This window comes from Pleurodeles waltl, chromosome 3_1, assembly GCF_031143425.1.
Source record: "Pleurodeles waltl isolate 20211129_DDA chromosome 3_1, aPleWal1.hap1.20221129, whole genome shotgun sequence".
NCBI classification, from domain to species: domain Eukaryota; kingdom Metazoa; phylum Chordata; class Amphibia; order Caudata; family Salamandridae; genus Pleurodeles; species Pleurodeles waltl.
Window position 1 is genome coordinate 812,214,512 of NC_090440.1, and position 26,188 is coordinate 812,240,699.

The 26,188-nt window shown below is 43.3% G+C and overlaps 1 protein-coding gene across 1 annotated transcript in view; it reads right to left on the reverse strand.

Moving 5' to 3' along the window:
* Positions 1–26,188, reverse strand: part of PSMA1 (proteasome 20S subunit alpha 1) — a 130,708-nt gene that overhangs the window by 81,501 nt on the left and 23,019 nt on the right. The window contains exons 4-6 of the mRNA XM_069223693.1: positions 22,486–22,589; positions 11,707–11,795; positions 1,887–1,957 (exon numbers count right to left, since the gene is read on the reverse strand). Of these exons, the coding sequence (XP_069079794.1) occupies positions 1,887–1,957; positions 11,707–11,795; positions 22,486–22,589 (264 nt within the window). The remainder of the gene's footprint in view (positions 1–1,886; positions 1,958–11,706; positions 11,796–22,485; positions 22,590–26,188) is intronic.

Here is a 26,188-nt window from a genome sequence, read left to right on the forward strand (position 1 = left end):
AAGGCTCACCCCCTTTGTTACAGCACCCCAGGGCACTCCAGCTAGTGGAGTTGCCCGTCCCCTCAGGCCACGGCCCCACTTTAGGCGGCAAGGCCAGAGGAGATAATGAGAAAAACAAGGAGTCACTGGCCAGTCAGGACAGCCCCTAAGGTGTCCTGAGCTGAGGTGACTGACTTTTAGAAATCCTCCATCTCGCAGATGGAGGATTCCCCCAATAGGATTAGGGATGTGCCCCCCTCCCCTCAGGGAGGAGGCACAAAGAGGGTGTAGCCACCCTCAGGGCTAGTAGCCATTGGCTACTAACCCCCCAGACCTAAACACACCCCTAAATTGAGTATTTAGGGGCTCCCAGAACACAGCAAGATAGATTCCTGCAACCTAAGACGAAGAAGGACTGCTGAGCTGAAAAACCTGCAGAGAAGACGGAGACACCAACTGCTTTGGCCCCAGCTCTAGCGGCCTCTCTCTCCACTTCTAAAGACACTGCTCCAGTGACGCGTTCCACAGGGTCCAGCGACCTCTGAAGCCTCAGAGGACTACCATGCATCTAGAAGGACCAAGAACTCCAGAGGACAGCGGCTTTGCTCCACAATGACTGCAACTTTGCAACAAAGAAGCAACTTTGACACAACACAAGTTTCCCGCCAGAAGCGTGAGACTTTGCAATCTGCACCAGACGCCCCCGGCTCGACTTGTGGAGAACAAACACCAGAGGGAGGACTCCCCGGCGACTACGAGACCGTAAGTAGCCAGAGTTGACCCCCCTGAGCCCCCACAGCGACGCCTGCAGAGGGAAACCCGAGGCTCCCCCTGACCGCGACTGCCTGCTTCAAAGACCCGACGCCTAGTAAACACACTGCACCCGCAGCCCCCAGGACCTGAAGGATCAGACCTACAGTGCAGGAGCGACCCCCTGGTGGCCCTCTCCCTTGCCCAGGTAGTGGCTACCCCGAGGAACCCCCCACCCCCCTTGCCTGCATCGCTGAAGAGACCTCTTGGTCTCCCATTGAAACCTATTGTGAACCAGACGCCTGTTTGCACACTGCACCCAGCTGACCCCGTGCTGCTGGGGGTGTACTTTTTATGCTGACTTGTGTCCCCCACCCCCCCCCCCCCCCGGTGCCCTACAAAACCCCCCTGGTCTGCCCTCCGAAGATGCGGGTACTTACCTGCTGGCAGACTGGAACCGGGGCACCCCCTTCTCCATTGAAGCCTATGCGTTTTGGGCACCACTTTGACCTCTGCACCTGACCGGCCCTGAGCTGCTGGTGTGGTAACTCTGGGGTTGCCCTGAACCCCCAACGGTGGGCTACCTTGAACCCAACTTTGAACCCTGTAGGTGGTTTACTTACCTGCAAATCTAACAAACACTTACCTCCCCCAGGAACTGTTGAAAATTGCACTGTCTAGTTTTAAAATAGCTATATGCCATTTGTGTGGAAACTGTATATGCAATTTTGCTAATTCAAAGTTCCTAAAGTTCCTAAGTGAAATACCTTTCATTTATAGTATTGTTTGTAAATCTTGAACCTGTGGTTCTTAAAATAAACTAAGAAAATATATTTTTCTATACAAAAACCTATTGGCCTGGAATTGTCTTTGAGTGTGTGTTCCTCATTTATTGGCTGTGTGTGTACAACAAATGCTTAACACTACCCTCTGATAAGCCTACTGCTCGACCACACTACCACAAAATAGAGCATTAGAATTATCTCTTTTTGCCACTATCTTACCTCTAAGGGGAACCCTTGGACTCTGTGCATGCTATTTCTTACTTTGAAATAGTACATACAGAGCCAACTTCCTACAATAAGGTAAAGCAACAGTAAACTGATTTAGATAGAGGGCTAGAAAGATAGAGGTACCACAGATACTGGCATGCTTACGTCAAAACCAGCTATCAATAATCCCACACCATATGGTCTTCTTCCATAGCGCTGTGTTGGTATTTGTGTTTCTAAAAAAAAGTCATGTTAAGGATTAATCATTCAAGCAACCATAAAGTGTGAAACTTTAGGATAAATTATAGTTAGGAAAGCTGTATTAATATGTTTTACAAAACCAATTTAAACTACATAAAGATTAGAAATAATTATAAATTAGTTATAATTTGCGCCACACCCAAAACTTGCCATGACTTGCACACATCCGTACACAATATTGAGATCTCGCTATCCAGAATACATGACCTATAACTCTCCCAGCTACCATGGAAAATGTGTTCTCAAACATGATGTCATTTGAGATGTCCAGAGTGTTGCTATGAATGCATTGATTTAACATGGTTAAAAAGTGATGTTATATGAAAGGGTACAAGCTGTGCAAAACGCAAGTTATAGTTCATGTTGCCTGGCTACTATACTTTATTATTAACTCACCTTACTGGAGGATTAAAAAAACACTGTATTGTCATCATCAAATGCAATTGAAAGGAGGTACCATTTCAATTTAATTCTATACTGATTAAGCACAATCAATTAATTGTGACCACATCCCATACTTATGGATAGAACTTTGAAACAAATCTGTATATGCATGCATGTCCAGGCACATGAATTGTGATCACACTGCACATGAGTGAACACGTTTGGGTCACTGGGAGATTTAAGGATATTAAACACAAATATGGTAGGGTATGAGCCTTATTTCTATTGACGGTAGTGATCTGAATGTTATAGGGTACAATTTGTATATGTAATATGTACAATATACATTGAATACAGGATGGATTTGAGGACGGGCAACTGGGTTATTTCGGTGAAGGGTTAATATACCTTTTTTACTATACAGGTGAATATGATTAATAATAGAGTTCATGCATCTTCTTGAAACTTTGCATAAAAGTATATCTAAACCTCTATAAATATATTAGAACTGTTTGTAGTTCTTGAAAACTATTCCATACGGTGCTGTGAAAAGTGGATAAAGATTTGCCAATCACTGCCAGAGTTATTGGGAGCTTTGTTTTAAGTTGTATATATTGTTTTTAAGCATATATTAATATATTGTAAACAATATGTGTATATGTTATAGTAGCGCTAAAGTCATGGAGGGGTGAAATATGTTATCTATAGCTACAATCTAAATACCTTTATGAGGAGATGAAAAAACTGAATACAAAATGGATATAGGACTATTGTGCTGTTAAATTGAAACATGGACAACTGGTCCACATCCATGTCGAGTAATACGGCATTTGTGATTTGATTAGTAGTACTGAGTAATATTTTATCCTATTAATGTGCAAGGTGATTGCCCAATAGAGGGTTCATGGTGGCTGGTCCCTCAGTCGTGCAGCCAATTTTCCCCGTTTTTCTTTTGCAACTTATTAAGCACAGCAAAATGATAAGTGCTGTATTGGCTGCTCCAGCCATAGTTTGTAAGAAATTTGTTGTAGTCTGGCCTGCAAGTTCACAACACTGTACGGAGATACGAGTGAGTGGCGTACTGCAGAGTGGAGTGGAGGAGCTTGCAGTGGGGTGGCGTAGAGTGGAGTGTTACAAAGTGACATATCAGAGTGTAGCAGAGTGTCAGAGTGGAGTAAAGTGGTGTGGAGTGGCATAATGGGAGTGCCACAGAGAGTAGGAGACTGGAGCAGAGTGTTGTAGAGAAGGGCAGAGTAGAGGGTTGTAGAGATGTGCTGCATAGCTTGTAGTAAAATGTTTTGAAATAGGTACTACAGTATTTTCTCTATAGTTTTGAGGAAATACTGTGGTACTCGATAAAAATTTTTAGAAACATAAAACAATAAAAATAATTTTACCTAACACTACATACTTTTCTAAAGTGCCCCATTTCTTTCTATACATTCAAAAAACCGCAACAAGCTATATTACTCAATGAATCTCAGAACAAACAAAGTGTGGTATAAACAATGGGGCTGCCTTTTTATTTTATAAGGGCTGTCATTAGCCAATAATATTGTGTTTTGTCATCGTCATGTACCGTGATATACCACAAACCAACATATCACGATGTTTTGCCCCTTATAACTGGAAAAAGTAAATGAACCAATTTAGACCTTTCCACCCCATAATGTATATTCCTGCCAACTGACATGTAAATCCATTCAGTCATTTTGTTGCTACATCTGAGTAAAAAGTCTAAGGAAAATACATTGGTGGAAAAAGGTGTTTTGGGACCTCCATTTTTGATTTGCACCCCCTTAACTAACCTTTGCATTATCAGCCAATGTAGAAAAAAGAATAGATCTGCAAAGTTCTGTGGAGATTTATCAAATGTTGGCAAAGTTATTCAGAATCCTAACTATAACTACATAGTGTCCAATGGGGGGGTGTTTTTATATATATTTTTTTTTCACAGAAAAAATGAAAGGTTACAGGGACGTTATAGTTAAGTTCTGAATCTACTCGTACAAATCCATAGAAATTCATAAGTTATAGTTGAGTTATTTCAAGTAACTATGACTTGTGCCCTAAGGTAACTAGAACTCGCCCTTGCCATGCACAGTTTTCTTATTGATAATTTTATTGCAAATGTTAGTGATAATATCTTCTATGGAATCTTTGATATTATCAATGATATAATATGTAGAGTAATTATCTATCCATGGTGAAGGCGCCAGTTATATTTACCTTAGGAGGTGAGTTATAGTAACTCAAAATAACTAACTAGAACTGCTGAATTTCTATGGTTTTGTACGAGTAGATTCAAAACCTAACTATTATGTCCCTGTAACCGTTGTTTTTTTTTTTCCCACCAGTGAATTTCTACGTTTTTTAAACATTAAGTTATTTTAAATACTATACCTCAATCCAACCACCTTCGGCTGTGCGTGTCAGGATTTGGGCGCACGCCCTGGCCTGTGGCCAGGTCTTGCAGCCAAGCACTTATAGCCACCCAACCATGTGCTGCACAAGGCCTTTGGCCATGCGCAGCGGGGCTTGGCCACCAGGCCTGTCTTGGTCAGTGGGTCTGAAAGTGGGTGTGTGGGTCTATGAGTGGGTGCATGAGTCTCTGAGTGCATGTACCAGTGAATTAATTAGTGTATGAATGAGTCTGTGAATATTGTTTTTTTTTTTGGGGGGGGGGGGGGGGGGGGATATCCTCGAATATTAAAGGATATTGCGCATGATGAAGAAAAATCATTTAAAACCCATAATTTGACCCTAGAACACCACTATATCACACCCCTGGGGTCAGGGCACCTCCACCCTGACCCCTTATACCACTTATTTCTATTTTCAGCCCAGGGGACCCTCTCCAATAACATAACACGGCAGCCACAGCTTTCTAGTCAGGTTGTGGCCAGCCAATTACTGCGCTTCTACTCACGCACACATTCACAAAACATTCACTATTTACTGGAGGCCAAAGATATACAAATGTATTTTCCCTTTAATATCTCCAAAACTACTGGACGGATTTGAACCAAATGAGCGAAAGCACAATCTGCGAACCAAAAGCTAGATTTCTACCAAATTTGGTGCTATTCCATCCAGCCGTTCAGGCTGTAGTCGTGTCTAAAGGTCCTATAGTAATTAACATGGGAAACACAACTTATTTGACCCCTTTTCTCGGTCCTCCCCTATAGATCACACCAAAACTTTCCATGTACAACAAGAATCACCAGCACACTTTTTTTTGTAAAATTTCATGAAGATTCGCCAAACGGTGCACAGATTTAGCCAAGTCAAAAAATGTCTATGGAAATATGGTCCTAACTATAACTACCTACTGGTGACCGGCTAGATAGATATATATGGAAAATGTCACTTACCCAGCGTACATCTGTTTGTGGCATGCGATGCTGCAGATTCACATGCTGTGCATTATCCTGCCATCTAGTGTTGGGCTCGGAGTGTTACAAGTTGTTTTTCTTCGAAGAAGTCTTTTCAAGTCACGAGACAGAGGGACTCCTCCCTTTCGGATCGATTGTGCATGGGCATCGACTCCATCTTAGATTGTTTTCCCCGCAGAGGGTGAGGTAGGAGTTGTGTATATAGTAAAGGTGCCCATGCAATGGAGTGAGTATGTATGTACATAATGTGTATAAAAATTGTATATATCTACAAATTTACAAATGTACAAGTTTCATCAACTTATAACGGCTACAGGCACCCAGGGAGGCGGGAGGGCGCATGTGAATCTGCAGAGTCTCATGCCACGAACAGATGTACACTGGGTAACTGACATTTTCCGTTCGATGGCATGTGTAGCTGCAGATACACATGCTGTGCATAGACTATTAAGCAGTTATCTCCCCAAAAGCGGTGGCTTAGCCTGTAGGAGTTGAAGTTGTCTGAAATAATGTTCATAATACAGCCTGTCCTACTGTGGCTTGTTGTGTTGTTATCACATCTACACAGTAATGTTTTGTGAATATATGAGGCATAGACCATGTGGCTGCCTTACAGATTTCTGTCATAGGTATATTTCCTAGAAAGGCCATTGTGGCGCCTTTCTTCCTAGTGGAGTGCGCTTTTGGTGTAATAGGTAGATCTCTCTTTGCTTTAATATAGCAGGTCTGAATACATTTCACTATCCATCTGGCAATGCCTTGTTTGGATATTGGATTTTCTGCATGAGGTTTTTGGAAGGCTAAAAACAATTGTTTTGCGAAATTGTTTTGTTCTATCAATGTAATACATTAGTGCTCTTTTAATGTCTAACGTATGTAAGGCTCTTTCAGCTACTGAGTCTGGTTGTGGAAAAAAGACTGGGAGTTCCACGGTTTGGTTTAGGTGGAACGGTGATATAACTTTTGGTAAGAATTTGGGATTTGTACGAAGAACCACTTTATGTATTTGTATAAAGGGTTCTTGTATAGTAAATGCTTGTATTTCACTTACTCGAAGAGATGTGATAGCTATTAAGAAGGCTACTTTCAAGGTTAAGTACTGTATCTCACAGGAGTGCATGGGTTCAAATGGTGGACCCATGAGTCGTGTCAATACAATATTGAGGTTCCACGAGGGGACTGGTGGTGTTCTCGGGGATATGATTCTTTTTAAACCCTCCATAAATGCTTTGATAACTGGGATTCTAAAAAGTGATGTTGAACGTGTAATCTGCAGTTAGGCAGATATTGCTGTGAGATGTATTTTGATGGAAGAAAATGCTAGTTTAGATTTTTGTAAGTGTAAAAAATAGCTTACAATGTTTTTTGCGGAAGCATGTAGTGGTTGAATTTGATTATTATGGCAGTAATAAACAAATCGTTTCCATTTGTTTGCATAACAATGTCTTGTAGTAGGTTTTCTAGCTTGCTTAATGACCTCCATACATTCTTGTGTAAGGTCTAAATGTCCAAATTCTAGGACTTCAGGACCCAGATTGCTAGATTGAGCGATGCTGGATTCGGGTGTCTGATCTGCTGTTTGTGTTGAGTTAACAGATCTGGTCTGTTTGGTAGTTTGATATGAGGTACTACTGACAAGTCCAGTAGTGTTGTGTACCACGGTTGGCGAGCCCAGGTTGGTGCTATTAGTATTAGTTTGAGTCTGTTTTGACTTAATTTGTTTACAAGATAAGGAAGGAGTGGGAAAGGGGGGAAAGCGTAAGCAAATATCCCTGACCAACTCATCCATAACGCATAGCCCTTGGACTGAGGGTGTGGATACCTGGACGCGAAGTCTTGGCATTTTGTGTTTTCTTTTGTTGCGAATAGGTCTATTTCTGGTGTTCCCCAGCGTCAAAAGTAGTTTTGTAGCACCTGGGGATGAATCTCCCATTCGTGTGTTTGTTGGTGATCTCGACTAAGATTGTCGGCTAACTGGTTTTGAATCAATGGGATATACTGTGCTATTAGGCGAATGTGATTGTGAATCGCCCAATGCCAAATATTTTGTGCTAAGAGACACAGTTGTGATGAGTGTGTCCCTCCTTGTTTGTTTAGGTAATACATTGTTGTCATGTTGTCTGTTTTGACAAGAATGTGTTTGTGGGCTATTAGTGGTTGAAACGCTTTCAACGCTAGAAACACTGCTAACAGTTCTAACTGATTTATGTGCAGTTGTTTTTGGTGAACGTCCCATTGTCCCTGTATACTGTGCTGGTTGAGGTGTGCTCCCCACCCCATCATGGAAGCATCTGTTGTGATCACGTATTGTGGCACTGGGTCTTGGAATGGCCGCCCTTGGTTTAAATTTTTAGGATTCCACCATTGAAGCGAGAAGTTTGTCTGGCGGTCTATCAACACTAGATCTTGAAGTTGACCCTGTGCTTGTGTCCATTGTGTTGCTAGGCACTGTTGTAAGGGCTGCATGTGTAGTCTTGCGTTTGGGACAATGGCTATGCATGAAGACATCATACCTAGGAGTTTCATTACAAACCTCACTTGATAGTGTTGGTTTGGGTACATGTTTAAAATTACATTTTGGAAGGCTTGTACCCTTTGTGGACTTGGAGTGGCAATCCCCTTTTGTGCGTTGATTGTTGCTTCTAAGTATTGTTATATTTGGCATGGTTGTAGATGTGATTTCTGGTAGTTTAGGGAGAACCCTAGTTTGTGTAGTGTTTCTATGACATATTGTGTGTGTAGAAGACATTGTTGCTGAGTGCTGGTTTTTATTAACCAGTCGTCTAAGTAAGGGAATACGTGCATATGCTGTCTCCTGATGTGAGCAGCTACTACTGCAAGGCATTTTGTGAATACCCTTGGGGCTATTGTTATGCCGAATGGTAATGCTTTGAATTGGTAATGCACGCCTTGGATTACAAACCTTAAGTATTTCCTGTGTGAAGGATGTATGGGTATGTGGAAATAAGCATCCTTGAGATCCAATGTTGACATGTAGTACTGTTGTTTGAGCAAGGGAATCACGTCTTGAAGTGTCACCATGTGAAAGTGATCTGATTTGATGTAAAGATTCAGTGTTCTGAGGTCTAATATGGGTCTCAGTGTATTGTCCTTTTTTGGAATAAGAAAATACAGGGAGTAGACACCTGTTCCTTTTTGATGGTTGGGTACTAGTTCTATTGCTTCTTTTTGTAACAATGCCTGGACTTCTAGTTGTAACAGGTCTATGTGTTGTTTGGACATATTGTGTAGCCTTGGAGGCACATCTGGTAGCAATTGCAGGAATTCTATGCAATAACCATGTTGGATAATGGTTAGGACCCATGCGTCTGTTGTTGTGTGTTCCCAGTTGTGGTAATATGTGGTAAGTCTCCCCCCCCACTGGTGTTGTGTGGTGGGGGTTTGTGACATTTAAGTCACTGTTTGGTTTGTGGGGTTTTTGGGCTCTGGAATTACCCTCTTGGTTTAGGGAACTGTCCACCTCTATATTGTCCCCGAAACCCTCCTCTTTGATACTGGCCCTGATATGTGGGTCTGACTTGCGAGGTGGAAGGCTCTGTGGTTTGGGCACGAAACCCCCCTCTAAAGTGCAGCTTCCTAAAAGTGCCTCTGCTCTGTGGGGAGTAGAGCGCGCCCATGGCTTTGGCCGTGTCGGTGTCTTTTTTTCAGTTTTTCTATTGCCGTATCCACCTCCAGCCCAAACAATTGTTGTTCGTTGAAAGGCATATTCAGCACAGCCTGCTAGATTTCTGTCTTAAATCCGGAGGTCCGTAACCATGCGTGTCTACGAATGGTTACCGCCGTGTTTACTGTCCTTGCCGCCGTGTCTGCTGAGTGGATAGCCGACCTTATTTGGTTGTTAGAGATAGTCTGGCCCTCCTCAACAACCTGTTGGGCACGTTTCTGGAACTCTTTGGGAAGGTGTTGAATGAGATGTTGCATTTCATCCCAATGTGCCCTGTAATATCGAGCCAGTAGAGCTTGAGAATTGGCAATTCGCCATTGATTGGCTGCCTGTGCTGCCACCCTCTTGCCTGCTGCATCGAATTTCCGACTTTCCTTGTCGGGCGGTGGTGCGTCTCCTGACGTTTGGGAGTTTGCCCTTTTCCGGGCTGCTCCCACTACCACAGAATCAGGAGTTAATTGTTGTGTGATATATATACGGTCAGTAGGGGGAGGTTTATATTTCTTCTCCACCCTAGGCGTGATGGCTCTGCCTTTTACTTGGTCCTGAAACACTTGATTGGCGTGTTTTAACATGCCTGGCAGCATTGGCAAGCTTTGGTATTGGCTGTGAGTGGATGACAGAGTGTTGAACAAAAAGTCATCCTCTATGGGCTCTGCATGCAATGCTACATTATGGAATGCAGGTGCCCTTGAAACCACCTGCATGTATGCAGTGCTGTCCTCAGGTGGTGACGATTGTCTGAGACCGGTGCATCATACAAATCCCATGCATCCGGGTCATCCCGTGTGTGTCGGTGACTGCATCATGCGATAGCGATTGCTGTGGTGAGAACCGTGGTGGTGTTTTTTCTTTAGCCACTTTCGCTTTTGGCTGCATTTCCGTTTCTTGGAATGAGAGCTTGCACTTCATCTTTATTGGAGGAAGAGTTCGGATTCTCCCCATGTCTTTTTGTATATGCAACCTCCTCTGGGTATGGTCTGGCTCTCCCATACCCAGTTCTTGTTCAAATCTGTGACCTTGTAATGGAGTTGAAAGGTCTTGTTCTTCTGTATAGGAGCCTGGTTTCAGCTCCGAGGCCGCATGTTTCGGCACCAAAGTCTTTTCGACTGTCTTTTTCGGCTCCGGGGAAACCTTCTTGACTTTCGGGGTGCCGAACTCAGTGTCGAGTTTGGTCGGAGCCGGTATCTTGACCGGAGTCGGATGTCTTTGGCTGCTGGGAGGCCTTTTTCGGTGCCGATGTTTGGTCACTGTGTTTTCGGGTTAAGCCATGGCCTGTTGGCGGTGGCATCCCATTGGCCTTCATTATTTTGGAGTGAGTTTTTGCCGTGGCTGGTTTATTCACGGTTTGCTGCGTCTTCGGCTGCTCACTCTCAGACTCGTCCGAGTCCGAATCTTGAATGGAGAATCTCTCTTCTTCTTCGATGTCGATGTGACCGGCCGGTGTCGACGCAATCTGGAGTCTTCGAGCTCTTCGATCTCGCAGTGTTTTCTTGGATCGAAATGCCCGACAGGCCTCGCAAGTATCCTCTTTGTGTTCAGGAGACAAACACAGATTACAGACCAAGTGTTGGCCTGTATAAAGATACTTTGCGTGGCAGTTGGGGCAGAAGCGGAAGGGGTTCCGGTCCATGAGGTTTTAAGATGGACGCGGTCGGGCCGACCAGGCCCCGCCGAGGAGTGGAAGCCCCGAAGGGGCGCCGGAGCGCTTCTTTCTTCGGTGTAGATGTGCTAGCATTAACCCAGTACTGAGCGCAAACAATACCATCAAATTTTCGGATAATTAACTAACTTTTCCGAACCGAAATACGGAGCGAAGAGGAACACGTCCGAACCCGATGGCGGAAAGAAAACAATCTAAGATGGAGTGGACGCCCATGCGCAATGGAGACGAAAGGGAGGAGTCCCTCGGTCTCGTGACTCGAAAAGACTTCTAAGAAAAACAACTTGTAACACCCAGAGCCCAACACTAGGTGGCAGGATATTGCACAGCATGTGTATCTGCAGCTACACATGCCATCGAACATATATACATTTTACATTGGAAAAAGGAAGTCTGTGGGTGGGGTGGTGATGTGATTCACAGTACTCCGGGCCCCTTCTCCCTATCCGAGGCAGACAAGTGGTAGCTTCATGATAAACAGAAAATGAGACACCGGTCTTTATGTGCAACTTCATTAATGGATCTAAAATTAACAGACCATTCCAGCACAGGCCAAAATTAATCATTGCATTTACAGTTTTTACAAACAAAGGATACTGCTTCCAATGAGGGACACAAGACGAGACACTGGGAGAGGCCGGTCAAATACAAAGCGTGAATCCAGACACTCTTGACGCATGAAGTTACTGTGTGAAGGAAAAAAAAAAACAGAAAAAAGGCCAAGTATTACAAAATGCTTTTCTGTATTCTGTCAAACAAAACAAAATGTCATGCTGTTGGTATCAAGAAAAAGCTTGTTTGATCGGTTCGGGGAAGAACAGGAACATGAGCTAGGTTATACAGGAAACAGTTAAAAGGCTTTATTGCTTACATACTGCCAACCATTATAGTACTGTTTAATCTGCACTGGATTTTTGTGTGTTCTGTCAAATGCTATGTTTTGTTCATTCATTTATTTAAAAGAAAACCACAAAAAAAAAAAAGTTTTAACTGCCACCCTAGGAAAAACTCTTCTCCAAAAGTAACTGGTAATATGTAGTATCAGCACCTTCACTATCATATCCCAGATAGTGTAAAAGGAGACGGAAGTCTTAAGTCTTTAAAAACACCCACAATTATGTTGTCAGCCTTTTTTCCCAGACCAACTAGATCTTCTAATAAGCTCATGCTCATTGATTTCACTTGATACGGAGGTACAGTCAGCTGGAACAGAATGAGCAACAAAGAAAGAGTAGAACACAAAAGGTCCAAAAACACAAATTAAGAAAATAGAGTGCAGATTGCCACCGAGGGAGTTTCTCCTTTTAGCTTCAAATTCCATTTTGTGGTTCCATTATTTTTCAAAACACGTTCAATACAAGGTCACGAAACAGACTCAGTAAAAACCACCCCACGTCACTTAGATACCCCATACCGATGGCTATGAATGAGATCATAACACCCAAAACTAAACACACACTGGTGCACCTTCTTAAAGCTACACTTGGGAGTGCAGAGCTAATAGACTGACTAGTGCTTAGAAGTTGGAGAGTGCACAACAGTTCCAGTAAATAACAGAAAAAAGTCAGAACAATGAGCACTCATATAACACTGCTAATACGGTTGGTTATAATCAAGCACACAGTAAGTATTAGTAATCATGTTTAACCCCTTCTATGAGTCGGGTGGCCAGGAGCCAACCAATGCTGCAGTGCTCATGTGCGTCAGACGGCTCCCAGCAGTCCACGCACATAGCACTGGAAATCCCTCTGGTGCAAGCACCAGGGGGATTTCCTTTCTGCCAAAACAGCCTCTGTAGCTGACAGAAAGGCCACTAGGCACCAGGGATTTTGTTTACACAGCACTGCAATGCCCCCACCCCTCCCCGCAAAAAATCAGTAGTCTTTCTGCCATCCCCAGGGGGCAGAGGGACAGTAGGCCCACTAGGCACCAGGGATTTTGTTTTATTCATATAGGGGTAAAGGTAGGGGCAACCCAGAATGGGCATGGCAATGCCCCTCAAAATAAACTGGCACAGTCAACAAGGGGAGTAGAAAGCCCACTAGACACCAGGGAAGCATTTCTTTTCCCTAACTAGAGGGGTGGGGACTCCTCACCCCCCCAATAAGGTGGACTAAAGCATCTCTTCCCAATGGGGAGCAAGAGGACATCTGACTCTTTTTGGTTTTCATTTTACATATTTGCCAAGAGAGCTTGGCTGACTCCCAATATCGTCCCACTTGCAAAGATGAGTGGTTGCACTTTGGTACGCTGTCACCTGGAAGAACATACCAGACACTCCTGAAAAATAAACAAAATTAACATCGGGGGAATCCAGGGTGGTGTGCTTAACATGTACTCCACACTATTTTCTTACCCACATTGTCCTGCAATACCTCCAACATTGCCTGAAAGCACGCATTTTCCCCACATGTCTGTGATGGAAACTTCTGGAATCTGCAGGAATCCAAAAAAATCCTACCACCCAGCATTGCCCCATCTGTACTGATAAAAAACTCTGCCCCATTTGTGTGGGTGCCCAAAGCAGAGTCAGCCTTTAAAAAGTATGAAACAAAACTGCCCTTTTGGGCCTGCTTCAGTTTCCCTCTCAATTTCTACATGTCTTTGGCCCTTCCCTTGTCGCAGACACTTAGCCCATCCACACAAATGAGGTAGCATTTTTATCGAAAGGCCTGGGGGAACACTGGGTGGTCAGATTCAATAAGTTTCCATCACAAAAATGAAATGCAAAATGTGTTAGGCACACTGCAAAAAAGGAAGTTTACAGTGGAAAAATGTGATGTGTCCACGTTGCATTTTGGCTCATATTTCCTGTCGCGGGGACTAGGCCTACCTAGACAAGTGAGGTACCATTTTTATCAGGAGACCTGGGGGAATCAAAGAATAGTAGAACAAGTGTTATTATCAATTGTCTCTCCCTGCATATGTGCCTTCCAAATGTAAAAGTGTGTAAGAAAGAGGTCATTTTTAGAAATGCCCTCTTATTCGCATTCTAGTATAGGTACCTCAAATTCAGAGATAATAATAATAAGCAAGCTTTATTCGGTCACTGAGGCCATCAAAGCATAAAAATAAAAAAAACAATAAGAACAAGATATAAGAACAATAAAAGAGATAACATTGACTTAATATCACAATGTACATATACATGGTTTAAAACATAACAGTAAAAATACAACCCGTTCATCATACCTTCTAAATCCTAAAAAGTATTACATGGAATAAAAAATGTATTTCAGTGAGTGATGTCGTATACGCCAGGCTGTCCCAAGGAACTTGCTGACAGCATGGATAACATTTATGGAAGTATCACTCTTTAAAATCCTAATAGCTGTAAAGCATTGTCTCAAACCCAGGTTTCGGCAAGTTGCACGGTTCCATTTTGCTCTGGGAGTTGTATAGGCAGGGCAAAAGAACATAAAATGTTCAATAGTTTCTGTGCAAACAAGACAAGCTGGGCAGAGATCTGTAGAAGAAGACCCACCCCAATTCTTAGTTAGAGATAACAACGGGAGGCTTCCAAAACGGAAGCGTGCATAAAGACCCTTCCCCAGCAGGTCAGGAATCAGGTCAAGATATTGTTGAAACTGGGGGTACCACTTGAAATCGATAAACAGATTGGTCAATCTACCATAGGATGTGCAACGGACCAGATCACTCTTTATATGGGACCAATATACTGTCTTTAGAAGAGTCTTGTCAGCTCTCTCCAAGTTATGTGGCTCTACCCAAAACCTTCTTAAACCCAGAACAGAGAACCAATTAGATACATGCATGATCAAGGGTATGGTAGCTGCTCCTGGCCTCCTAAGAATATCCAGTACTGAATCTCTGTATACAATAAGTTCCGGAACAGTCCAAATCCTAACCAAATATAACAAGGGTCTTAGGGCTATCAAATTGGATATACGATTAAAGCCTAGGTACAAAAACACAGGGATCAGAGGAGTACTCTGGGGGCACGCAAGTAGGGCCCTGGCAAAGTTGTTTTCTCCTACTGCCAATCTTTTGCTCTCAGAGTGTCCCCATAGTTCAGCACCATAGGTGGCTGCATCCTGCGCCAGATAGATTTTAATAGCTGGGGAAACCGCCTTGGAAACAGAATTCTTATAGAAGCGCAGGATAGCAGCCACTCTATGCTGAAGGAGCCCCACACTTTTGCCGATTTGCTCCTTCCAATACAAATTATTTGCAAGCCTCACGCCTTGGTAGTCTATGGTCTTTACTCTGCTTAATAGGGCCCCTTCCAAATTGATGGTGCATCTTCGGCTACTGCCAGAGGAAAACACCATCAATTTTGTTTTGATAACGTTCAATTCCAAGCCATGGTCATCACAGAAAGACTTGAATCTATCCATAAGGGTTTGGAGGCCCATAGGAGTCTTGGAGATAAGAAGAGAATGGTCAGCAAACAACAGTAATGGAATCTTCTGGTTATTTAGAGTGGGGGCGTCATTGGTGCATGAAGACACAATTTGCACCACTTTATTGATAAATAACATAAATAATATGGGAGCTAAGACGCAACCCTGGCGAACTACCCTCCGTATAGGGATCTTATCAGTCAATTCTCCTTGGTCACCCCACCTCACTTGTGCGTATGTGTCATCATGTAAGCGTTGTAGCAGCAAAACAAAATTGATGGCGACGACCATCTGGAGTAGTGCTTCCCAAAGCTTTTCTCTGCAAATCAAAGGCAGATCTGAGGTCTACGAAGACAACAAAAAGAGGTTGTTTTGCCAGGGCCACATATTTCCAATACAGGAGGGGCAATCTAAAAACCTGATCTATCGTGCTAGTTTTGGAACGGAAGCCCACTTGCAGCATAGAAAGAGCCTGATGTTCTTGGACCCAGCTTGTTAACCTCTCTAACAGTTGCTTGGCAAAACTTTTCTGCATGTTATCAATCAAACTAATAGGTCTATAATTTGCAGGAAAATTTGCAGTACCCTTTTTGAAAATAGGGATTATCTCAGCACCCTTCCAAGTGCTTGGATTTGAGCCACCAGCAGCAATTCTGTTTGAAATCAAATTAATATAAAAGGAACAAATAGTTATTTCAGATTTATATAGGTCACCTGGTATTTTATCGGTCCCCTGCGCTTTTCCTGATTTTAGGGAATTAATAGAGGTTTTGGTTTCCTCTAATGAAAAAAAGAGTGGCTCAGAGCAGTCACCCCGATTGCCCAACTGAGGGGTAGTTAGGTCATGTGCTGGGGAATATTCAACTAATGCGTTATTAGGGGCAGCATAGAGATGGGTAAAATGATCTACCCACATCTCAGGTTGAATATGATTCCTTATACGCCTCTTGCCCCCTCCTTGCCCTCTGGACAGTAAATCCCAGAACATCACATTGTTATTGTTTTCCGAAGCAAGAATCAACCCTGCCAGATCGAATCATCCCATAGCTTTTTTGCCAGGTTTTCAGCCTTCTTCTATGATCGCCTAGCAGATTGAATCTCAACAAAGGGAGCCTTACTTAATAGCACTGTTTAATTCGGATTTGGCCCTGCTGCAGTCCTCATTATACCATCCTCTATCGCCCTGGGGAAGGACATCACCCCTTTTGGCTCTGGTCTTTTTGTAAAAAAAAAAAACCTCTGCAATCTGTTAAACATTCCTTGATGGATGTCCAGGATAGGGATTTTATCAGTTTTGTGTTCCTCATAAATTGCCAACTCATCTACAAACAATTTATAAATGCCAGCCACCGAATGAGAACTGGACAAAACCTTTGGCCATGAGACCTTAGTGTAATCATTATTCAGCAATGGAGAGGGGACCTCTGTACGTTGTAAGTTTGAGGTTCTTCTAAAAACATCCCCATCCATAGATAATAACAAGGGGTTATGATCACTTTAGCATCGGGGTTCCACTTTCATGTCCTTTAATAAAGGCCATAGCCTAATATCAGGTAAAAAGTAATCTATTACACTTGTGGATGTCCCTCGTTTAAAAGTAGGTGCCAAATTTAGGTCTGAGGGTGTGCGTCCATTGCAGGCCCTGAGACCATACTTTAAGCATAACACAGCTAACTGGAGGGCTACACGAGAGCGAGTGCACAGGTAGTTGTTCGTTAACTGTGGGATTCCCCACATCTCGTCTTCCTCGTCTGTTAAGCCAGCGATCATATCGGAGGGTTCAAAAGCACAGTTAAGCTCTCTGGCTAATATTAAATAGAATGGGGGATTGATGGAGTCAAGAAATTCCGTCAACTGTAACAGAGTTTGAGACTCAAGCCCTCTAGGAGCAGATCTCGCATATATATTAATAACAATAATTTTGTATTCTCGATGCAAGGTAAATTGAACTCCCATTAGATCCATTGAGTCTATTTTTAACCAACAATGATCACATTGTAAGTCCTTGTTGATAAGCATTAATAAGCCCCCTTTAAGTCGGCCTTGGCCCTTTTCCGAAGGCTGGGCAGGAATGTTATATGAATAAAATCCATCAATAAAAATTTGCTCATCAGCCCAGGTCTCATGAAACAAGCAAATATGAAAGTTATTATTAAAAGGTAGCCCCACTCCAAATATCCCAGCTTCTTACGGAGACCAGCTACATTCCATGTTAAAATTAAAAACTCGGAGTTGGCTAAATCATTATCGTTATTGGGGCTAAGTACCTCTTCCATACAAATACGAGTATCCCCAGTGATAACATCTGACCGCACATCCCGATTGCCATTTAGTCAATCAACTGCGTTCAAAAAACAGGAAGACTTGTGGTCCACAGGATATTCACATTACAGGGCCAGAGCTAGCTCACTAGTAATCCTTCCTGTATGGGTACAGGGTGGGGTTAGCGAGAGGTTAATGCAAACCCTTTTCGTGACCCTCAGATCGCGTGTTCGTGTTATAAATTCCATGAGGTGGTCCACCGTGGTTTTTCTTAATAAAGCAGACAGAAATATAATCATGCTCTACCCCTGGTTGACTGTATCTTCTTACCTTATGGATATCGGAACGAATAACCGAAAGACAATCACATCTAAAGCGGAACCAGTGGATAACCTTGTTGGTCAGGGATTCATGGTCTTCGAAGGAGCCAGGTAGCAGTTTGGGCACATTAGTCAGGAAAATAACATTGGCTCTACTTAATTGACCCTGGTGCTGTGCCTGTTTTGCCAACCGTGGCATATCCGTCGCGGAACTGCCAGAGCCTGTGGGAGTCCCATGGGGGCAATCTGCTCCACTAAACCCACTGGATGTGCCAGCCCTCTTAAGTCCATTTTCCACAGGGATAGGCCATATTGCAGTGTGAGCACCCCCCCCCCGTACACCCTATAATTAGGAGCTCCAGTGGTCTTCTGGCATGACCTTAGAGGTTCAATTTGATTGCTCTCTGCATGGGACGGAATTGGATCTAATGGGAGGGGGTTTGTCACCAGCCTAGGGAGAAAAATAACTGGATCTATTCCTGGCTTAGGTACAGTTTTACCCCCACCCATTCCCAGCCCCACCTTTGTTTTTGTTTCCTGGCAGCTGCAACCATTTTTAGGCACTAAGATCTCTTTCATCAACCCTAATAGAGATACAACCAGAGACTTTACTTCGTTCACCTTTCGTAAAACAAGGGCTAAATTGTCATCCTCATGCGAGGATTGCACGCCCCCAGAAGAGGACACTTTGTGTTGGTGACTAGTATCTTCAGTGTAGTCTCCATGCAGAATGTGAGATACATGGTTAGGCAAATCTCCCTCTTCCTCCAGTAGCCCAAATCGATTAGAACATGGAATATTAGGAATTACTACAATCTCAGGGCTTAATGAGGCAGAGGGATAGCTAAAGTACCCATAGAGGGGAAATCCGAATGACTAAGTAAAACGTCCACAGAACTGGGAGGGATAGCTAAAGCCATGTGGGCAGTTTCACCCCTAGGGGCAGGAAATTCCTCAATTGAAGAGGTCAGATCTGGAGAGTGTATTGGATGTGACCTCTTCTTCCTAATGAAGATTTCTGGTATTTTCCCCGTCCCCAAGGTAGCACACTTTTTTGTGGGTGGATGAGGATTACTTTTCAAAAGTTCGTCAACCTCCTTAAATAGCATGTCAATTTGATCGAGGGGGTTGGAACCTTTGTTGTTAGCAGGACTCGCCTGTTTTTTTCATAAGCTTTTTTGATTTTTTAGTGCCATTCTGTCGCGGTGGGACATCCACGGCTTTGCGTTTTCCCACTGCAGCTTACCAGCAGTATGCAAGTCACAGCACCAGAAGAGGTGGAGATTTCCCAGAGTACTTCTCTTGTGTTGAAGAGTGGAAAAGTTTGTTGAACCTCTGGTGCTTAAGGAGTCTAGCACCAACTCAGAACGCCTTAAATAAGTAAAGTAACCAGCACTCAGGTATCGGTTTAACGACACATAACAAAAGGGCCCAATATCATACCTTAGGGCCCAGAGGGGTGGCCCAGCCCAGCCTCAGTCGGTGCGGGCGCGCAATGGGTTTTAAAGGGGCCTTGTGGTCCCGCACCCGTAACGATGGGAACAGCAGCAAGCATCCTGCCCGACCCGCGGTGCGGGCGCGCAATGAGTTTTAAAGGGGCCTTGTGGTCCCGCCCCCGTAACGAAGGGAACAGCAGCAAGCGTCATTTGAAAATGTGCTGTCTGTAAAGGCAGTATGCTACCACACCATGAACACTCCAATCTACACCACTCCAGGCCACACCAATCTACTCTAAACCACTCCAGTCTAGGCCACACCAATCTACTCTGCACAACTACACTCTGCACCAGTGTACTGTAAGCCAGTCTGCAACACTGCACTCTATGCCAATCCACTGTACACCATTACACTCTATGAAACTCTATGCCACTTCGCTCTACTCTATGCCACTCTGCACCACCCCACTGCACTCTTCAGGGCTAAACTCTACTCTGCACCATTATTTACTACTTTACTCTCCATCATTCTATACTTTAATCTCTACACCACTTGACTCTACACCACTCCACGCTACTCCACTCCGACACTCTTCTATGCACCACTCTTATTTACGTCACTGCATTCTACAATGCTACATTGTAAGCAGCTGAATTCAATGCCACTGCAATGTCACTCCACTCTACGCCACTATACTCTGCTAAACTATATGCCAACGCACTCTACACCAGTAGACTCTACTCCATGCCACTCGAGTTGTATGCCGCTCTACGCACCTCCACATTATGCCACTCCAATACACAATACTCTCTGCCACCCCACTCTTCGGCATTCCAGTTTACAACACTCCACCCCACTCTCCTGCACGCCACTAACTTTCAGCCATGCTGAACAGCAGCCAAGCAGGTGTACAACATAGCTAAAACACATTGGCAAAGCCAACAGCTCTTGCATAGGTGAGAGATATTGACTTTGCCAATGCTTGTTGGAGAATACTGTCCCCGATTTTTTTATATTTTCTTTTTTTTTTTAGGAGCGGCGTGTGCAAAGGAGAGAACCCAAGGATATTATCATCACATTCTAGAGTCTGCTGGCAATAGAGAGAAAGGGGAAGTAATGCGTGCACCAGGTAAGTGTCCAGAAGTGTCACGTTGCCCGAGTGAACTAGGTTGACATCAGTACACCTCTCTTCAATTGTGGGTCTGTGTTTATGCACAGCAGTTCATGGCCTGGTGATATCAGCAACACTGGGAAATCTAGTATTGATTTAGCAGCTTTTTCCTTCTCATCAACTTTATGCACCAAACAGAAATGAGAAAGAGAATGCAGCAAGAATTGTCTTGCCTTTAAGGGAAGAGCCTGGACAGATACCTTGAATGAAATTTGGCACTACTTGGTGATGCAACTCTTCTTGGTCAGATAAAGAGTGTAACCACTCATGGTGCAATTTATTGGTCCCTGATGAGGGACAAGTTTGATCCCATTGTGCAACATATCACCTCCAGCAGTAATGGAGCATTTATGGAAAGGCTTTCCATGCTGAAACAGAAAAAAACTAAAATAAAATAAGGGGGACAGATACCCAGAGGCCCAGGTTAACTGAAAATGGTCATTTGGCAAGAAGACAAAACAAAAGACAACTGACTAGGGTGCTCAGCCTTGTGATAGAAGAGGTCATGCATACAGATGCCACCACTACACAAGGTGTTTGGGTTATACTGCTTTTCCAAAGCACTTTATTTTCAACACACACACAGAATAGCACCCATGGTTTAGGAACACGAATGACCTTGTGACTACTGGTACATATAGGATTTAGGCCTTTAGATAGGGAAAAAAAAAAACTTTCCATTTAGAATTTGTAGGCCACGATGCACAGATATTTGACACATGCAGTACAATTTAAAGGTCATACAAGCCTGTTTGTATAGGCAGTGTAATGTCATCAACATACTGCAAGTATGACTGGTCTTTTTAAGGGCCTGCGGTAAAGGGCAATGAAGTAGTCCCATAAGGCATTCATGAGAATAGTGGGCAGAACATCTACACAAAATGGGTACAACTTGCGGGACAAATGTGTGTTCCTACCAACAGCGTCACATCTCAGTTAAGTAGTGGCTTAATTTATCTGAGCCTCCAGGGCCACAGCTGAAAGGGAATAAATACACTGTTGAATGACTTAAAGCAATTTTAATTGTCTATGCAGAGCTGGTACAACTTTACCATCAATTTCTCATGAGTCTCCAGGACAGCTGATTAACTCATCACACTGTAAAGTCTCTGGGACTGTTTGGAATCATTTATTTTGCTCGTCACTGTTTACAGCTCACATTACCAAGTACAAACTGAGATGGTCAGACATGACCATTTACACAGACTAAGAAGGGCTCCCCTCCTCACAGCCCCATGTTTATATCAATCGCATTCATTCAGCCAATGTCCAAGACATCTATTGAATTAAATGAACAGGTTCCCTATGTTTAACCCACATCACAGTACCTATTTTTAGGTTGTCATCAATGTGTTTTATTAGAAAGGACACTGCTGCGCCGCAAAGGCACTGGACAGCTAAGCAGGGGAAAACAGCAGCTGAGGCTATTTTTGTGCAGGTTACTAGTGTGGTGGCCATGACTGAAAATATTTTAACTAAAACACCAAGGATAAAAGGATGACCCAATTTAAATATGTTGTCTGGCAACCTTTCTGACTGCTTTTGTTGAATGAAATCTCCCTCAACACAAAACCATTATAACCAATTGGAACAGTTTGTCAGTCTCAGTAAATAGGCAAGGAATTAAATGTATAGCTTTTGAAATATCAGCCACTTGTAAGCAGAATGAGGAATCTTGCATTAGGGTCCGAGCTTCAGTTTCCCCAAACCAGCTCCTTTAAAGTATTTGGAAATACAAACAGCACAAACATACTTCAGGTTGTAATGTGTACTAAACTGGATAAATATCTTTAACAATCCAACATTTATTTAATGTGCTTACCATAAGAGCCTGGCGTCTGCAGTCAGACCAGCAATTGAGATGCCAATGTGGTTGTCTACATTGAGAATTTTCTTCTGATGAGCAGCAAGTTCAGACTGTGCTCTCTTTATAGACAAAGGAAAAAACAATCAGCTAAGATGCCATTGGAAATGTATTTTAAACATCCAACACCTAGACCTCTGACCAAAGACGTATGCAATGTTTCACAAGTCAAGAGAAGTTGTAGAAAAGTGAACTTAATACACCTCAAGTTCACATATTCTTTTCGAGGAGGACAGGTTATGTTTCAGCAAAATTACACATGTTCTGTAGCCTCCTCAACACTTGGAACTTTAACACTGGAATAGCTCTAAGGGATTTTAGTACAACAAACGTTTTCCCTTATCACAAGTAATATCTTTGAAAACCTTTGTTAATGTACAGACTCAGCTGCAAATAAAACTCCATAAATGAGACTGATGAGGGTTGTCCCGAGGTACAGTGTCCCATAATGCTCTTTAGAGTGCACAGACAACAGCAACGTTTTTACTACAAACAAAAAGTATTTTATATTACTATCCTATTTTGTCCTCTTTTGTGTTCTTTTACAACGCTATTATGAGCAGGCAGTTAAGATGAAGATTCTGTGTAACATGAAGCAACGCAGCCTCTCCTCCCTGTCTTTCCATTTAAAAAAAAAAAAAACGTTAAATTTCGTGGTTAAAAATATTAAATAGGCAACACTGTTATTGTTTTTGAGTATGTCTTTAAAGGTCAGCATTGATGAAAACTTTGAATTGTTTAATAGCAATCTTGAATTTGATTCCTGGATGATGGGGTTTTTCCTTCCTTCGTTGTTTTTTCTTCATGTAGTCATGTATTTTTACTTAAATTCAATTGGCAATACTAATATACATAGCCCAGAATATGTGTAAATACTCAATAGTGATCCTTTATGCCTGCAAACACTGTATAAAAAAAAACAGGCCTTGTATAAGTTTCAACATTCATCAATTTGAGATTTGGAAGAAGAAAATAATCAAACTTAAAGGCAAAAACTTTGTTTTTCTGTACATAATACCAAGAAACCTTTTCCATTCCCAAGAAAGTTTGACTAAAACGAGGAACAAATAGACTGCACTACCACAGTTTCTACATGTTGAACAATATGCCAACCTAGAAGGAAATAGTATTATAAGATGTGCAGCTCAAAATTCAGAAAATAGAGATAAGTAAATGGCTCAGTTACCTATTGCATAATTTATCTTACAGCAAAAAAATTAAAGTTGGGAACACATTTGCATCTTGAACATACATTAGCACTTATTTATGAATGTGGTGCAGCATTATTCTTCCACTCAGGAGAACAGTTTGCTGAAACATACTTAAAACACAGAGTTGCATCAGAGCCCACATTCGTTCAAATGACATTGAAAAATCATTCAGATAAATATTGTGATTACCACAACACTGCAAATGCTGCAACATTCAGTATTCGTCCTAGCAAAAACAGGATCCAACAAGTGGCAAATCATGTAGTACTGAGATAGAAAAAGTACAGAACTGCTTGAAGAGAATGTTTACAGACACCATACTAACATTGCACAAAAAAATATGCCTGCTGTTTTCAGCCCCACGTAGCACAAAACCTACAACTGTTACTGTCTTACTTAACTACCATTTACAGTGAGGGATAAGCTACCATTCCACCAACATTAATGCTCTGCCAGGATTGCTGCTACGAGGAGTAGCAACTATGCAATGAGAAAACTAATTTACCTCGCCCATCTTACCTTACTGGAACCTGTTAAATTTGTGCTGATGCTTACAAGATGTATCCTTAAAAACCCCCATCATACAAAGCCACCAATCAACAATGACAGTTGGGCAGGTGACCTCCAGTATGCCAGGCTGAAGTTAAGCTGGCTTGGCCACACCCTGGTAACAACACAGATAAAGCTGTGCAAGGAAGAGCGCACCCAAGTTTTGTTCTACCTCTTTGTTAACAGAGAATATAAATTGCCTAATAAAGATACTAAAGTGCGTAGGGCCTGGGAGAAGGGCCTGGGAGACAGACCATGACGACAGGAGAGAGGCACCTAAGACGGCAGCTATAGCGACTCAGTTCAGGCATATTCGGTTTAAATTGTTACATCGCACTTATTTTACTAAGGCCCGCCTTCACTGCATGGGGTTTCTGGCCACCAGCACTCGCTTACGATGTGGGGATTCATACGTTTCGGCACTGCTCTGCTCTCCGGTTTCTGGGAGAGGGTGCTGAGAGAGTAGGAGGTGGTCTTGGGTTGGAAAATCCCAAGGGGTCCCAAATTGATCCTTCTGCACGTCACTGACGGGCTGGGAGGAACAAGACATTAAAAAAATCTCCTGTGGTTAGGGTTGGTGCTGGCCAAAAGAGATCGCCAAGGCATGGAAGGCGGCACACGCCCCCTCAGCTAAGGGGTGGGCTAGAAGGCATGAATTTCAGCATGGGATTGGAGAAGCCCATATATGCAGCAAGGGGATGACCCCAAAAGTATAATAAAATTTGGACTGGCTGGGCAGAGGCATGGGGGATACACCTGGATCCAATTCCAGATAGCCCATGGACATTTAATAAATAATGCGGTGTAGGAAGTTGGCTCTGTATGTGCTATTTCAAAGTAAGGAATAGCATGCACAGAGTCCAAGCGTTCCCCTTAGAGGTAAGATAGTGGCAAAAAGAGATAATACTAATGCTCTATTTTGTGGTAGTGTGGTCGAGCAGTAGGCTTATCCAAGGAGTAGTGTTAAGCATTTGTTGTACATACACATAGACAATAAATGAGGTACACACACTCAGAGACAAATCCAGCCAATAGGTTTTTGTATAGAAAAATATCTTTTCTTAGTTTATTTTAAGAACCACAGATTCAAATTCTACATGTAATATCTCATTCGAAAGGTATTGCAGGTAAGTACTTTAGGAACTTTAAATCATAAAAATTGCATGTATACTTTTCAAGTTATTGACAAATAGCTGTTTTAAAAGTGGACACAGTGCAATTTTCACAGTTCCTAGGGGAGGTAAGTTTTTGTTAGTTTTACCAGGTAAGTAAGACACTTACAGGGTTCAGTTCTTGGTCCAAGGTAGCCCACCGTTGGGGGTTCAGAGCAACCCCAAAGTCACCACACCAGCAGCTCAGGGCCGGTCAGGTGCAGAGTTCAAAGTGGTGCCCAAAACACATAGGCTAGAATGGAGAGAAGGGGGTGCCCCGGTTCCGGTCTGCTTGCAGGTAAGTACCCGCGTCTTCGGAGGGCAGACCAGGGGGGTTTTGTAGGGCACCGGGGGGGACACAAGCCCACACAGAAATTTCACCCTCAGCAGCACGGGGGCGGCCGGGTGCAGTGTAGGAACAAGCGTCGGGTTCGCAATGTTAGTCTATGAGAGATCTCGGGATCTCTTCAGCGCTGCAGGCAGGCAAGGGGGGGATTCCTCGGGGAACCCTCCACTTGGGCAAGGGAGAGGGACTCCTAGGGGTCACTTCTCCAGTGAAAGTCCGGTCCTTCAGGTCCTGGGGGCTGCGGGTGCAGGGTCTCTCCCAGGCGTCGGGACTTTGGATTCAAAGAGTCGCGGTCAGGGGAAGCCTCGGGATTCCCTCTGCAGGCGGCGCTGTGGGGGCTCAGGGGGGACAGGTTTTGGTACTCACAGTATCAGAGTAGTCCTGGGGTCCCTCCTGAGGTGTTG